The sequence below is a fragment of the Quercus lobata genome, chromosome 9, assembly GCF_001633185.2.
Source record: "Quercus lobata isolate SW786 chromosome 9, ValleyOak3.0 Primary Assembly, whole genome shotgun sequence".
NCBI classification, from domain to species: domain Eukaryota; kingdom Viridiplantae; phylum Streptophyta; class Magnoliopsida; order Fagales; family Fagaceae; genus Quercus; species Quercus lobata.
The window spans coordinates 21,411,944-21,428,539 of NC_044912.1; the positions used below are offsets into that span (position 1 = coordinate 21,411,944).

The window sequence follows — 16,596 nt, forward strand, 5'->3', positions numbered from 1 at the left end:
TAAATGGCCACGCCTCGTAAATTGTGGCGTGTCAAAAGTAACCGCCCACGCGCGCGGACCAAGGTTTCATCCGTTCCATCCTTCATAAATGTCAAAACCCCACTTTTCCCCTCGGAAGGAGATCAAAACTGGAGTTTTGAGGGGCTATTGTGGGGACCGGCCCAGAATAACAAGTTGGCTGGGCCTTGGGCCCGTCCGAGGAGACGTCGCGGCCCGTAACCTTGCCCAAGCCAACTGGGTAAAGAAAACACGTCCGAGGAGTAATTCCTCCTCGGACATCCCAAAGTCCAAATCAATGATGCATCCCAGTTACTGTAGCCCTCACTCCAAACGCATAAAAAGAAAGAAGGTTCAAAATATCCTAGCAAAAGCTGTCACCACCACATTAAATGCACTACAACTACTCTCCTGGCCGCATTAATGAGGAGAAGACCCCTGAACAGTGTTACCTTGATCACTGCAACTCACAAAGAATTGGTAAGGGCGTCTGATGGGACATGTGCTCAAGTGGGGGTTTGGATGATCAACAAATGTAGGGCCTAGATGATAAGAGAGGGCCTATATCATATGTAAGAGTCCCCCAGAAAGGGGGACGAAAAAAAAAGGGAGGAGAGAAGAGAGAAAAAGCAAGAAGTCATTGTACGAAGGCAGGTCCATGAATAAAACTTCCACTTTCACATACATTTTCTGGATTTTCGTTTCTACATCCACTAAGAACATGCAACGAGTCGTCTGAGCCAGCTGGAGCCGAGTTCTTCAGCCCATACTCTACAAAACTTCATTGTGTGGGACTTCTTGGGCCAAGGACTGATCGTCCAGGACCGGGTTAACGAAAATCGTGTCCCTACAGTACTGTACTTAAGTCTTGCTGGATAAAAAGACTCTTCATCTAAGTAATTGTAAGGGTTTATTTGGTATAGATTATTTTTATTGATTTATTTTATCTAAAAATAAGCTAGATAAAAGAAAAATTATAATTAGAAATTGTGAGGTAAAGTAATTTATTTTTTTGGATTTAGTTAGAATCGCCTACTACAACTACCCGAATCCCTCCTTTCTCCTTCAACCACTAGGTAATAGACCATCTCAGTAGTCAACTCCTTTAGATGAAAGTAAACGTAGGCTTAAATATGAGATCAACCAAAAAAAAAAAAAAAATCTCCTTTATTTTACTAAAAAAATTACTTGAAGATTTATTCAACAAACACCTAAAATCAAATATTTTAAAAATCTAATCTCCTTTATTTTCCTCTATTTTCTTGACAACCAAATAATAGGAAAACAATTCAAGATGAGATCAAAGCTCCAAAAAATTCAACCAATTATATATATTTCTTTCCTTTCCTTTCCAACTTCCTTTTCTTTTTCTTCGCATTTTTTACCCTTACACTAGTTAAGTACTCAAAGCATTATTTAAGGAAGTACAATTTTTTAATATATGGGTGTTTGATTGTACTCATTAAGGAGGAATTGAACATATATGGGAAATGACTTCTTCAATTTATAACAACTAGTATGCGTTTAGATACCGCTTATTTTGCTGAAAATTGAAAACAATAAAAAATTAAGTTTTGGTTATTGTTTATTATTGTTCACTACTGTTCAGCTTTGTTTATTGGCCTAAAGACATTGTTCATGTCTTATGAACAGTGCATTAAGTGATGGTTAAAAAAAAAAAAAAAATGCCTGAAATGCAAAACGTCCAAAATGTGGACGTGATCCAAACAAACACCTAATATGTCACGTATGACATTTATTTAATTTTTTAGATGGCATCGTAATTAGTAAAATATGGCACACACCAGAGGAATTGAGCATATCCGGATTCAATTCATAAAAACTAATGTATCATGCATGAGACAGTAAATATTTAGTAAAATATGGCACACATATAATACGGAAAACATATCCATGGATACAATTCGATATCTTTATTAAAAGATATGTTTATAAAATTCGGCATAAAAATACAAAAGGAGTACCCGTATAAAACATTTATATTTTAAAATTTTGTTTGGAATCATTTACAATAATCGTTGTATTTATTTCATCCATTCGATTTCAAAAAAAAAAAAAAAAACACAAAACACAAAACGCAGCTTGAACAGTAGCTATTAAACCCTAAATTAGTGTTGCTCACTGTTTAAAACACACACTCTTCTCTTCTGTGTCTTCTTCCGCTGGAAAATGTCCCAAAGGAAAGAAGAAGGAGGAGCGATCCTGCGACGTAGGACGAAGCACGATGATGATGATCTCCCAGACGAAATCGTGTTGGACATTTTAGCAAAGCTACCCGTGAAATATCTCCTTAGATTCAGGTGCGTTTGCAAACCCTGGTACTCTTCCATTGCCAACCCCAGTTTCATCTCTACCCACCACCTTAATCACAGCTATGTCATACACATTCCTAGGAATATTCCCATACCTTTTTTTCCTGGTTCTTCACATTCTAGCGATCAAGTCTGTACTCTCGCTTGCGACCGCACCTTTGAAACCATATCCGAGTTTAGAGTTCCCTTCACTTTTCAATCTGGGTTTTCCCATTTTGTGGGTTCATGTAATGGCATGTTGTGTTTCACTAGTTCTAGATCATGGTCTAATGTTGTTTACTTGTGGAACCCCTTTATTAGAAAATTTAAGAGGTTGCCCAATAGCCAGTTATTTATTATGTCACTCGGAATTGGGTTTGATTCCCAGAATAATGATTTCAAGGTTGTCGGGATTCCACGGACTTTTGCCAAGCCTAAGCCTCCCCCTGAGGTTGAGGTGTACTCATTAAGTTCGGATTCGTGGAAAAGAGTTGAACTTGGAATCTCCTGGAGACCCAATGTTGTGTCCCACAAATTTAATTGTGTTTTGAGATTCCCATTTGTGTGTGGACATTTGCATTGGATGATAGAAATGATAGAAGAAGGAGGTGGGCAAGAGAAGCATGATACTTCTACGATTTTGTCATTTGATGTCAATAGTGAGAAATTCAAAGAGCTACCACTTCCTGACGATGAAGGAAGTTGTATTACGAAATGCGTTACATCATTCAAGGGGAAACTAGCTTTGATTAAATTTGGAAATGGTACCCAACCGCATATTACGCAATGCTCCATTTGGGTGATGAGGGAGTATAGTGTGATTGATTCCTGGAATAAACTTTGTGTTCTATCAATTGAAAATCTAACTGATTTAATTGGTTTCACCAAGGATGGTTTACTTATTCGAAAAAGCTCCAGGCCGGTATCCACCAACAGTGAATTAGAGAGCAAAGATAAGTTTGTTTTAATTGACCTCGAAACTCTACATGAGAAGGAGATTAGCACTCATGCTAAATATGGTTTTGATGAAGCTACTTACATGGAGAGCCTTGCTTTACTAGATGGAACAAATGTGATATCTTACTAAAAAGATGGTGCTATGTGTATAAGAAGTGATGTCATTACAGGTATGGATGAATTGAAATCCTTGTCATGCTTTTACTTGAAGCAATAGGCATGTTAGGATTGTTAAAACCATACTTGTGCCCCTGATTTATATGATCCTTTTATGGTTGTGGCTGTTATATATTATATTTATTTTTTATATTTGTTTGTGGATGGTTGTTGCACACAGTGGACAAATAAAACCATAATTGGCCAACATGACCTTTTTTGCTTGTGTGTCTCTGTTGTAGTGGTAAAAAGAACTAAGTAATAGCTCTACAACTTAAAAAAGTAATGGCAGGAGAGATAGGGGGAGAATAAAATTGGTTGGGTTATGGGATGACTAGATATGTTGAAAATGACAAAAATAATAAGCAATAGGGGATTTTTCATGCCTGTGCTCTACTAGCTGGCAGGTATATTTGGTATGATTGCACCTAAATTTGTTTGCTTCATTCTTTATGCTTCTAGAAAGCAGAATAGGTTAAAGAAATGAAGAGGCTTGTATTGTCTTTTTAGTTTTCCCATCTATCTCTTTTGTTTTTGTTTTGTTTTGTTTTGTTTTTTTTTTTTTTTTTTTTTTTTTTTTTTTTTTTTTTTTTTTTTTTTAATGTGATTCCTCATGTGGGACAGTATCTTGTCTGTGAAGGAGTTTTTTGTTTTTTTGTTTTTTTTATTTCAATGGGTTCATTGCCCTTCTTATCTGGATTTTAGGAGCGGTAATCTGAATTTGTATCTTGATGTGCTGCCACCCATTGTCTATTTTAAATTGATATGTTGGTTCTTGGAGAGAGCTGCAAAATTTCATCTTGATGAGCAGAGTCTATTAAATGGATAAATCACATATCAATTATCACTGTTAATTATTGCAGACTTTAAACATCATTACTGCATGGAGAATTGCTGTTTGCAAAGGGAATCACACAATTTGATTTCTTTTGCTGGAATTAAATTTCATCTGATATGGAAACAGTCTTATGAATCTAGCCACCTTTGCCATTTTGTAGTTGATTGAAATATGCCAAATTGCCAACTAATTTAGGAAGTGAATTTTTATGCTGCCAAGTTCTGATGTGCCATGCATTGGTTAAATCATAGGGAAATTGCCTCCATCTCCAATTGGTTAACATTATCAGATGGTAGGGAACACCCACTTACTTGCAAGTGCAATATCTTAATATCAGGACTGAAATGACTTTAGATGATAGCCTAGTTGCATGTCAGACTCAAAATGCAAGGAAAGATTTTTGTTTTTGTTTTTGTTTTTGTTTTGGTAGGTCGGGAATTTTCTGTTTTGCACATACGGAAGGTATTTTCTTTATAGAAATTTGAAGAGAATATCAGTGTCAATTGTTGAGTGTGAAACATGCATTAGTGCTTCCTCTGTTCCCAACATATATGAGGTATTCTACACACTTTGTCTTGTGTCAGCCTTTACATGTATTGCAGTATCAGATGGCTTATTTCATAAGAAATTTTATTATATTAAATAATAATTTAATATAAGAATAATAATTTAAACTTTACATTATTATTATAATTCAAAAATTATGGTAGGTGTATGTACTCAAGAATTCTTTGCCTTTGGCTTTGGGCTTTTTTGGCTTGATTGCCTTGTCTTGCCTTTGGCTTGAATTCTTTTGTCCCACATTGGAAAGATAGCTTTCCTCTTTCTACCTTTTAAGGGATGAACCAATGAGAAAGAGTATCATTAGTTTGGTTTACCTACAATAGGTTAGTCAAATAATATTTATAATATAGAATAAACAATAAAACTTATTTTAAATTTCTAGAAAATCAGGGTTGTGTAATAATAAAATAATAGTTAGAATAAACCTATTAAAATAATATAAAATAAATAATAAAATGATTTTTATTGTATATTTCTCTGAAGGAAGATGAATTCAAAGAAAAAGATGACTGGGTAGAAATTGAATTTAAGACGTGGGAGAGCTGCAAGATTGAAAGAAAGAATTTTTGCTAGTGACAGAAGCAGAGCAGGAATGCTTTGAAGAGGAAGTGGACTCAGAGATGGAAGGTGGTGAGAGCTTTGATAAGATGAATGGGTATTTTCTACTGAAGACATTGACTATGGCAGAAGCCCACCATGAAAGTAGCAACAACATAAGAAGCAGGAGAAGCCTTTGCTCGGAAAGTTTGGAAACTTACTCAAGGTCACTAGCAGCCATAAGTAGAGAAATAGACGTGTTTGGCTTAACTTGTGCCTACTAGCAGGAAGGTATATTTGGTATTAATTTGCACCTAAATAAGCGGTTATAAGTAAAAGGAATTTTAATACTTAATACCAATCTACAGTTGAATCATTATCCCAATACCCAATTGGATTTGTAATGTAGTGATAATCTCTCTTTTCAATGCACGACTTTAAGTATGTGACTAACCAATCGATGCACATATCCCAATACGTGACTAACACACCAACTTGAGGAAGATGTTGGCTGTAAAGTTCTTCAGTTCATTCAACGATGAAGAACAGGAAGCTCCTTGGTTACAAAACCCTTGGCGCAAAGACGTAGCAGCTTATACAATACGTGACTAACACACCAACTTGAGGAAGATGTTGACTGTAAAATTCTTCAGTTCATTTAACGATGAAGATCAAGAAACTCCTTGGTTACAAAACCCTTAGCGCAAAGACGTAGCAGCTTTTACAATACGTGACTAAAACACCAACTTGAGGAAGATGTTGGCTGTAAAGTTTTTCAGTTCATTTAACGATGAAAATCAAGAAGTTCCTTGGTTACGAAACCCTTGGCGTGAAGACGTAGCAACTTCTAGAAGGAATATGATGAATTATGGCAAATTCTGTCTCTGGTCACAATTTGCATGCACAATTAATTTGCATTGAGTTACATCACTTTGCATCACCTTTAACGGCCTTTAAAATAATCCTTATATATGTCTCGGGTTGTAAGAAAAGAAACCCTATATAAATATACATGGATATATGTGAAAACAGATCTGAAAATCTGAATTTCGTGATTCTCGACAGAGACAACTTTTGTCGAGCAACTGTCAAGCATCAGTCATTAAACCTCAATAGCAATGAATCTGTCAAGATATCTGTCGAGTTTTAATGAACAACACTTCTTCATTTGTTTCTTGGATAGATTTGCATGGTTTCAATACTAGACTTGAACTCTTGTTCCTAGAAGTACTAAACTCATCCTAGATCTACCTAATTACAAGTAAAGTGCGTTTTGTCAAAAGATTAGCCAATTACATCAAAATTACCCTAACAATTATTGCTTGGGAAATTACTGTTTGCAAAGGAACCACACAAGTTGATGTCTTTTGCTGGAATAGAAATTTGAAGAGGACCTCTCTGTTAGTTGTTGATGAAATTGGCATGAGTGCTTCCTTTGTTCTTAACATGTATGAGGTAATCCACGAACTTAATCTTGTGTCAGCGTTTCAATGTATTGGAATTGCTAATTGCTTATATATTGGTGTATCAGATGGCTTCTTTCATAAGTTGTGGTGAATCCAAGAGTTTGAAACATTGTGAATGTTGCATTTACAGTTTGTTGTTACATGGCTTATCAAATGCCTCAATGCATACTTGTAGCTGTAGGCAGGTGAAGCTTAGATGGGGGCCTTGTTTTAAAATTACTAATGGTTAATTTTAAAGAATTTTTTTTGCTTTGAATAATCCCAAGCGTATAGAAGTACCTGGGGTAAAAAAGAACCATAGTACATTCTTCATTTAACTACTTATCTGCATTCTTTACCACCACAGTTATGTAGATCCCCCCCCCCCCCCAACACTGTTATGTCACAATTAATCCTATATTTGGATGGATGGAGATGCAGGGAGAGGTCCTCTCCCTCCATCACAAACGTACTTAGGTGCTCTTCGATTATAAAAAAAAAAAGAAGAAAATACCTAGGTGCTCTTCCAAAATACCTAATTGAATGTTGTTGTTGGTTTTTATTTTTTGGTATATTTTTTTAGTTTAGAAAAAAATAAAAATGTCAAGACCATGTAAGTTGAAATAAATTTCCAAATATATGCTAGAACAGAAACTATGAGTTCACATGTCTCTATCTCACTTGTTATATTGAAAGGAAAAAATGAGTTAAAAATAGAATTCGAAATATATAAATGATAGAAGAAGACATTGTTGAGTCATTTTCTTTACTATTTTGCTCTATACATGGTAAATAGTAGAAAGAAGATGAATAGTGACTAGTTCATTTGGTATGAAATAATTACCTCCAGACTTCTCTCGATTCTTTTATGCAGACAACATTTTTGTTTGATATCACTCTAACATGATTATGCATCTTATATGCACTTTCTTACTCTTATAATTGAAAAATTATTAGGTACTCCCGGAGTATCATAAATGCATATTTCTCCTTCTCAGGTGGGTCCCACCATGAATTTAATTAGTGGGACCTACCATTCATGTGAGAGGAGGGAGTACGCATTTATGATACTCTGGGAGTACACAATAATTTTCCCTTATAATTTATTTTGGCTCTTTGGAACATTTGGGTAGTTCACAATAAATTGATTTTCTATCAGTTAGACAACTCTTTCTCAACTTGTTTCTCAAAAAGAATTTTACTATTATGCTTATAATACAAGAGTTTCACTAACTAAATAGCCAAGTTGGATTTCATGGTTATAACACAAAAGTTTTACTCACTAAACAACCAAGTTGGATTTCATGGTTCCCTCCCCCTATTGGCTATTGGAGAGCATTCAAATCAGGTGTGCTAAATGCTAAACACCAAACAATAAAAACCTTCCAATACTAGGTTTTCCATATGCCTAATGATTTTGACATTTGACATAGTGTTGTTCCATCTTTGAAATGGTACGGACAAGAAATGGTAAAAGTTTATTATTATTTTATCTAACTTTTCTCTCTCTTCCCTTAACACATATCTCTCTATTTCTCTCCCATTTGCTTTTCTTCTCTTCTTTTCCCCTCTCTAAACTCTCTCACTCTTTCTCTGTCACGGCTATCCCCATCGATCTCACTACATTGCCCACAAACCCACACCCTCAAGACTGCCTTGTCGTTGACCTCACGCATCGCCGTCCAGCACGCAACACCGTCCACCTCCCATGTTTTCCACCATTCCATGCTGTTGACTCCCCACCTTCAGATCTCTCAATCAACCACTTTTTATTGTGGTGGTTTTTTGGTTATTGCCTTGGGGTTTTTTTTTTTTTTTGGGTGGTGGATGTGGGTTGAGTTTCATAGGTTGTAATTGGCTAATGTTGGTGGGTTGTGGTGGTGGGTGTGGGCTGATTTTGGTGGTTTGGTTGATTTTGGATTTTAGCTATGGTGGTCAATGGTAGTGGGTTGGTTGGTTGATTTTGGGTTTTGGTTATGGTTGTCGGTGGTGGTGGATTATGGTGATTGTAGGGGTGGGCTTTGGGCAGTGGTGGTGGTGTGCTATAGGCAGTGGTGGTGGTGGGCTGTGTAGTATATATTACTGTTTGAAGTTTTTTTTTAATGTTATTTTAATATGTTGTATATATTATTTTAATATATGGAATTAAAGAATAGAACATGTGATGTAGGGTATATTATAAAATGATGTGCTAAAATAATAAAGTAGGTTTTTTAGTGTGTCAAAATGGCATATTTATAGAACACTTGATAAGAATGCTCTTAGTAAGTTGAATATAGATTGTAGCTCCAAAGTAATCCATGATTCTTTGCTAGCTAATGGTATTATCAAAGATTTAGTTAAATATTAGATGGTTGATTTCTTGATTTCTTAATTTCTTGATGTCAAAACAATTTTTATGGGATTGGTGGTGGTGATTAACTATGAAACAATACAAGTGTGGATTAATGGCTTTTATTTCAATATCTTAATTGATTGATGACATGAAATAATCTGGTCTTACTATAAAAAATAAAAATAAAACTCTTTATCTAGTAATTGTAATGGTCTATTTGGTATCGATTGTTTTTATTGATTTTTTTTTTCAACTATTTAAAAGTAGGTTAGATAAAAGTATGAGGTTGAAAGGTGTATGCTCACCCTTAGACGGGGAAAATCATATGCATTTTCACCCCAAATTTTTTTTTTTAAAGTCAATTTGGTATTTACTATTTTCAAATGTGTTTTAATGATATCATTTTCGTTATCTACTAATAAAAAATGTATTTTTTTCCGAATAAAGTAATAAAAAATGTTGGTGTAGCTAGTGAAACATTTATTTGTTAGCTTAATTATAATAAACAATTTCATGTAAGCAGCTTGGAAAATAAAAGCCACATCAACTAAAAAAGATTTACTCAAAAAAAAAAAAATAAAAAAACTCGAAATTCTAACACACATTTTAGACCCTGTTTGGTGAGCAAGTTCTAACACACATTTTCACATTTTAAACAACCTTATACACATTTCAACACATTTTTTCACCCACACATATATTAAAAACACCTAAACAACATTACTCAAACTCCTCTACCAAACAGGCCCAATCTCCATTCTCTCGGGTCTTAGTAACCAAAAAGTACGAAAGCAATTTAACATGAAATCAAATATCAACCAATTATAAAATTTTATTTCTTTTCATTTTTCCAACTTTTGTTTCTTTTTCTTCACTTTTTTTTTCTTTACAACAAAGTTAATACTAAAAGAATATTTAAGGGAAAAAGAAAAGGAAAATAACCACAATTGATGTTAAAAAAAATATATTTATATTTTCAAAATTTACCCATTTTAATAAATGAAAGTGAATGTAAAAAAAAAAAAAAAAGAGTGAAAGAGAGACACAGTCACACTGAGTCACTGACACAGTCTCTTCCTCTTCCGTTAGAAAATGTCCCAAAGCAAACAAGCAGGAGCACCGAAGATCCTCCGACGTAGGACGAAGCGTGATGATCTCCCAGAAGAAATCGTGTTGGAAATATTAGCAAGACTGCCAGTGAAATCCCTCCTAAGATTCAGGTGCGTTTGCAAAACCTGGTACTCTTACATCACCAACCCCAATTTCATCTCCACCCACTTGCTGTGCTACAACAACAACCATGATGGTGGTTATGTCATACACATGCCCAAGGCTACTTATTCCATGGCTTATTTTCATCTTCCTCACAGTCAAATCTGTACGCTCGCTTTCGACCGCACCTTTGAAACCATATCCGAGTTTAGAATTCCCTTCACTTTTGAATCTGGGTATCCCAATTTAGTGGGTTCTTGTAATGGCATATTATGTTTCACTGATTGTGTCACATCAAAGTCTAAAGATGTATACTTGTGGAACCCCAGTATTAGAAAATTTAAGAGGTTGCCTAATACTTGCTTGACCCAGTTAAGTAATGTGGAACTCGGATTTGTGTATGATTCCCAGAATAATGACTACAAGGTTGTCAGGTTTTCATGGAATCGTATCACTTGGATACCTCCCCCTGAGATTGAGGTGTACTCATTAAGTTCGGATTCATGGAAAAGAATTGAACTTGGAATCTCCTGGAGATCCAATGTTTTGTTCCACAAATTTAATTATACTTTGACATTCCCATTTGTGAGTGGACATTTGCATTGGATGATAGAAATGATAGAAAAAGGAGGTGGGCAAGAGAGGCTTTTTACTTTTATGATTTTGTCATTTGATGTCAATAGTGAGAAATTCAAAGAGCTACAACTGCTGCATGATGAAGGAGATTGTATTTCGAAATGTCTTACGTCATTCAAGGAAAAACTGGCTTTGATTAAATTTGAAAGTTGTGTGCCACCACATAGCATGCTTTTATGCTCCATTTGGTTGATGAGGGAGTACAGTGTGTTTGATTCCTGGAATAAACTCTGTGTTGTACCAGTTGAAAGTTTTCCTAATTTCATTGGCTTCACCAAGTATGGTTTACTTCTAGTTCGAAAATGGTCTCAGCTGGTCTCTACTAACAGTGAATCAGAGAGCAAAGATAAGACTTTTTTAATTGACCCTGAAACTCTACACGAGAAGGAGATTAGTTACATTGGTAATCACGTTGATAATTGTTTTGAAATAGCTGCTTACATGGAGAGCCTTACTTTACTTGATGGAGAAAATCTGGTATCTTACTGAGAGAAGATGGTGCTACGTGTATAACAAGTGATGTCATCACAGGTATGTATGAATTGAAACTTCTGTCATGCATTTACTGGTTGCAGTAGGCATGTTAGTTTTGTTAAAACCATTATTTATGCCCTGGATTTATATGATCCTTTTATGGTGGCGGCCGTTATATATCAGTATTTTTTTTTTTTGATAGGTAAAGTAAATTTTATTAAATAAACTGTTATATATTTGTATTTATTTCCTTTTATGGTTGATAGTGTTTGTGAATGATTATTACACAGATAGTGAACCAATAAAAATGAGGGGCCAAAATAACCTTGTTTACTTGTGTGTGTCTCTGCTGTAGTGATAAAAAGAACTCATTAGAGCTATCTAACTATATATTTTCTTAATAATAAAAAAAGATATGGAAAAAGAGATAGAGGAAGAATAAAGAGAAATAAATAAAATAAAATAAAAAAGGAATAGAAAAAAGAAATTGTACACGAAATGTTGTCTTCTTTGAGGGGGAGCTTTGGTGGGAGAATCAGCAGGGGACTTGGAACGCGATCCCCTGGTGTCTGTCTCATGTGGTGTTTATGGAGAAAGAGGAATCGTCTTCGTCATTATTTTGATGGGTAGGATTTAAGAGTGGAAATTTTTATTGTTAAATTCTCTAAGTCTACGTTAATCATTTGTAGTAGTTATTATTTCCTATTTTGCTAAAATCTTTCGTTTTTCATTTTGTAGCTATGCCCTTTGTGTGTCTTTGTGGAAACATAATCGAAATGAATGTAAGAGGTTTTCTAAACTTATCAAGTTTGAGGTGGGTTGTGTTTGTTGTATTCACTTTTGGCTGGATACATGGTGTGGGGAGGTCATCCTTAAGGGGGCCTTTTTGGCACTGTTTCAAATTGCCCTAAATAAGGACACTTATTTGGCACACTATATGCATTGGACTGATGGAGTTATTCATTGGGACGTTCTCTTTACCAGATCAGTCCATGATTGAGAGATGGAGATTTTACATTATTTTCTTGGCTTTCTCTATTCCCATAAAATTGGTAGGGCTAGGACTGACTATGTGGTGTTTATGGAGAGAAAGGAATGCTCATTGCTTTGATGGGCAGGGGTTAAGTGTGGAAAAGTTGAAATATTTATTGTTGAAATCCTTATAAGAGTGGTTTTAATGTCTCCATTGTCCTCTCTCACAAGGGTTCTAGAGTTTCTGGATTCTCTAGGTCTACATTAATCCTTTGTATTAGTTTTTATTTCTTATTTTTCTATAATTGGTCCTTTTTTATTTTTTGTTTGTAGCAATGCCCCCATTTACACTTCCCATAATCCCATGTACTAGGGTGGTTTCACTTATGTTATTTTTAATGAAGTACTTACTTATCCCAAAAAAGAAAAAGGAAAAAAGAGACTGAAAGAAACTCAAAGTTGAAACCTATGGTGTGTTTTTAGGGAAACATATTCAGAATGGGTTTAAAGGTTTTTTAAATTCATCAAGTTTGAGGTTGGTTGTGGTTCTTGTATTTTCTATTGGCTTGATCCATGGTGTTGGAAGGTGATCCTTAAGGAGGAAATTCTGGCACCATTTCAAATGACCTGAAATAAGGAGACTTAAGTGGCAGACTATATGTGTTGGAATAACTGAGTTATCCACTATTTTTTCAAACTTGAAAAAGAAAAAAAATAAAATAAGCACCAGGGGATTTTTTATGAGTAGGGAACCAAAAATAAAATCCTTTTTTTGTTTTCTCTTTCTCTCTCTCTGAAATAATTGCTAGGATAGCTATATATTCGTTATAATTTTCTAACTGTTTAATTAATTTAAATAATTGTTATATACAATTGCGTATGTTTCAATGCTTAGTCGTACACAATCAGTCTTAAATCAAGGAAAAGAAGAAACAGAAACCTGTTAAAAGTATAAAATATATTAAATTTTGTTATATTAATTCAAATTTGTATTATTATATAAATATAGAATTATTGTTTTAATTTATAAACTATGGTAGGTTATTAATATTGAATAAATAATAAAACTTCTTTTAACTTTCTAGAAACTCTTGGTTGTATACTAATAAAATAATGATATAAAATAGGCCTATCAAAAAAACAATAATAATAAAATAAATAATAAAGTGGTTTTTGTTGTATATTTTGCTGAAGGAGGATGAGAGCAAAGAAAAGGAAGAAGACTGGGTAGAAGTTGAATTTAAGATGTGGGAGAGCTGCAAGATTGAAAGAAATAATTTTTTTTTCTGGAGAGAGAAGCAGAACAGGAATGCAACAAAGATGAAGCGGACTCAAAGATGGAAGGAGGTGAGAAGTTTGATCAGATAAATGGGATATCTTCTACAGAAAACATTGATGATGGTGGAAGCTCACCATCAAAGCAGTAGCAACATAAGAAGAAGAAGCCTATGCTCAGAAACTTTGGAAGCCTTCTCAAGAAGAAGGGCACTAGCAGCCATAAGTAGAGAAATAGACCAGTATGGCTTAACTTCTGCCCTACTAGCAGGCAGGTATATTTGGTATTATTGCACCTAAATGTTTTTGCTTCACTGTCTATGCTCCCAGAAAGCCGAATAGGTTAAAGAAATGAAGATGCTTGTATTATGTTTTTAGTTTTTTCTTCTGTTTCTTTTGCTGTTAATGTGATTCCTCATGTTGGAGTTTTTTTTTTTTTTTTTTACCTTCATTTTCACCGTGTTAATTGTTCTTGTCTAGATTTTGATGTGTTGTTGTCCATTGTCTATTCTAATTGGATATGTTGTAGCAAAGAGCTGCAAAATTTTATCTTGGTGTGCAGTAGTCTATTAAATGGATAAATCACACATCAGTTATCAATGTTAGTTGTCGGCTTGTTGCCGAGTTTAAACATCATTAAAGCATGAAGAATTGCTGTTTAGAAAGGGAACCGCGCAATTAGTGTCTTTTGTTGCAATTGAGTTTCATCTGATTTGGAAAGTCTTATTAATCTAGCGAACTTTACCATTTCAAGTTAGTTAATTGCAGTATACCGACTGATTTAGGAAGTGAATTTCCATGTTGCCAAGTTCTGATGTGCCATGCATAGGTTTAATAATAGGGAAATAGCTTATAGCCTCCCCCAGCTCCAACTGATTGACATTATCACATGGTAGGGAACACCCACTTACCTTGCAAGTGCAGTATCTTAAGATCAGGACTGACATGAAATTACTTGGTAGCCTAGTTGCATGTCACTCAAAAAGCTAGGAAAGTTATTTGTTTAACTGTTTGTTTATTTGGGTAAGACAGAAATTTTCTGTTTTGCATATATGGAAGTATTTTTTTTAGAAATCTGAAGAGAATTTTTCTGTTAGTTGTTGAGCGTGAAACAAGCATGACTACTTCCTTTGTTCCCAAAATATATGAGATAATACGCAAACTTTGTCTTGTGTCAGCCTTTCCATGTATTGGAAATGCTGATTGCCTAAGTATTGGAGTATCAGATGGCTTATTTCATAAGTTGAATCAAAGAGTTTTGCAACATTGCAAATGTTACATGGACATTTTTTTCTGGATGGAGTTCTACATGTACTGTTTGTTGTTATTGTGGTCAGCTGTATAAAAAGTATACTGAAAGTAAGTGTTATGTGATAGCATATATATGTATCTAAGTGACCCCAATGCTCTTCTCAAAAAAAAAAAAAAAAAAGTCATCCCAATGCATACTTGTAGCCATTGGCTAGTGAAGCTTAGGTGGGAGACATGTTTTATTGGTGCTGAGCATGGCCAATTGAACAACATTTTTATTTTAGAACGAAACACACACAAGGGAGATGGAATGAGGATCTAACACAAAGGCAAGTTCTGCTTCTTCTGTCTAGAACACATACCAAAAAAACTATGCATGTTTTGTTTTCTGCAATTTTTGCATCACAATTAAGTTTGACAGGTGTTCTTCAAACATTTAGCCATCATATAGGATTTTCCATAAGCCCCAATTTGAATATCATATGACTGTATGCCTGCTTGACGTGTTTTTTTTTTTTTTTTGATTTCTTAGTGAAGTTTTCCGGTTCAGGAAAAAAAAAAAGAAAAAAAAGAAGAAGAAGAAGAAAGGAAAAGCCAGGTAGTTGAAAAACGTTGCCTAGTTCAAAAAATTAAAAACAAGAAGATTTGGAGTTAAAGAATCTTGTGGTTCATTGACATTCTCTAAATTACCTTTCAAACCCAAGGGGTTAAGAATCGTAACACTAACTGCTTGCCTATATGACATGTATTTTTCGTTTGTTAGTGAAGTTTTCTGGTTCAGAAACAATAAAAATAAATAAATAAATAAAAAGCTAGGTAAGTTGAAATCCATTTCCAAATGTACACTGTTGCAAAAAAAATTTTAACAAGAAGATTTGGAGTTAAGAAATCCATTTCCTCCGGACTTCTCCTGATTGATTTTGTGCGGACAACATTCTAACATGATCATGCATCTTATATGCTCTTCCTTGACCCTTATCATTTATTTTGGCTCTTTGGAACACTTTGGTTCACAATAAATTGATTTTCCAACAATTAAGCAACTCTATCTCTCAACTTGATCTCAAAACTATCCATTTTACTTGTGAATTTTACTATTATGCTTATAACACAAATGTTTCACTTACTAAACAACTAAGTTGGATTCATGGTTCCTTCCCCCTATTAGCTATTTGCAGTCATAAGTTGAATATAGATGGCAGCACCAAAGAAAACCATGATTCTTTGGGAGCTAATGGTATTATTAAAGATGAATGAGGTTTTTTCTCAAAAAAAAAAAAAAAAAAAGATGAATGAGGTTATTAGATTGTCATTTTCTTGATTAACATAGGATATCAAACCAACAATAAAATAAACTCTTCATCTAGTAATTGTAATAGTTTATTTGGTATAGATTGTTTTTATCGATTTTTTATTATTATTATTTAAAAGTAAGCTAAATAAAATGCATGAATAGAAAGGTGTACATTCTCCCTTAAATGGGATAAAACATATGCTATTTCGCCTATATATATATATATATACATATATATATATATATATATTTTTTTTTTTTGGTTGTCAATTTAGTAGCTATTGTTTTCAAATATGTTTCAATGATATTATTACTGCCAGTGGTGGCGCCACATTAAGGGC

The 16,596-nt window shown here is 34.3% G+C and overlaps 2 protein-coding genes across 4 annotated transcripts; both read left to right on the forward strand.

The window, feature by feature from the left end:
- The first annotated feature begins 2,178 nt into the window (after positions 1-2,178).
- LOC115962050 (F-box/kelch-repeat protein At3g23880-like) lies at positions 2,179-5,525 on the forward strand. 3 transcript variants are annotated; one of them, XM_031080913.1, is made up of 2 exons: positions 2,179-3,436; positions 5,308-5,525. In XM_031080913.1, exon 1 carries the CDS (start codon positions 2,188-2,190, stop codon positions 3,394-3,396), a length of 1,209 nt encoding a protein of 402 aa, XP_030936773.1. In that variant the 5' UTR covers positions 2,179-2,187; the 3' UTR covers positions 3,397-3,436; positions 5,308-5,525. The 3 variants fall into 3 exon arrangements, with proteins under 3 accessions (XP_030936773.1, XP_030936774.1, XP_030936775.1); XM_031080914.1 differs by having other exon boundaries at positions 5,312-5,525; XM_031080915.1 differs by having other exon boundaries at positions 5,398-5,525.
- Positions 5,526-10,186: 4,661 nt separating this feature from the next.
- Positions 10,187-14,087, forward strand: LOC115959436 (F-box/kelch-repeat protein At3g23880-like). Its single transcript, XM_031077820.1, has 2 exons — positions 10,187-11,520; positions 13,630-14,087. Exon 1 carries the CDS (start codon positions 10,234-10,236, stop codon positions 11,476-11,478), a length of 1,245 nt encoding a protein of 414 aa, XP_030933680.1. The 5' UTR covers positions 10,187-10,233; the 3' UTR covers positions 11,479-11,520; positions 13,630-14,087.
- The last annotated feature ends 2,509 nt before the right edge of the window (positions 14,088-16,596 follow it).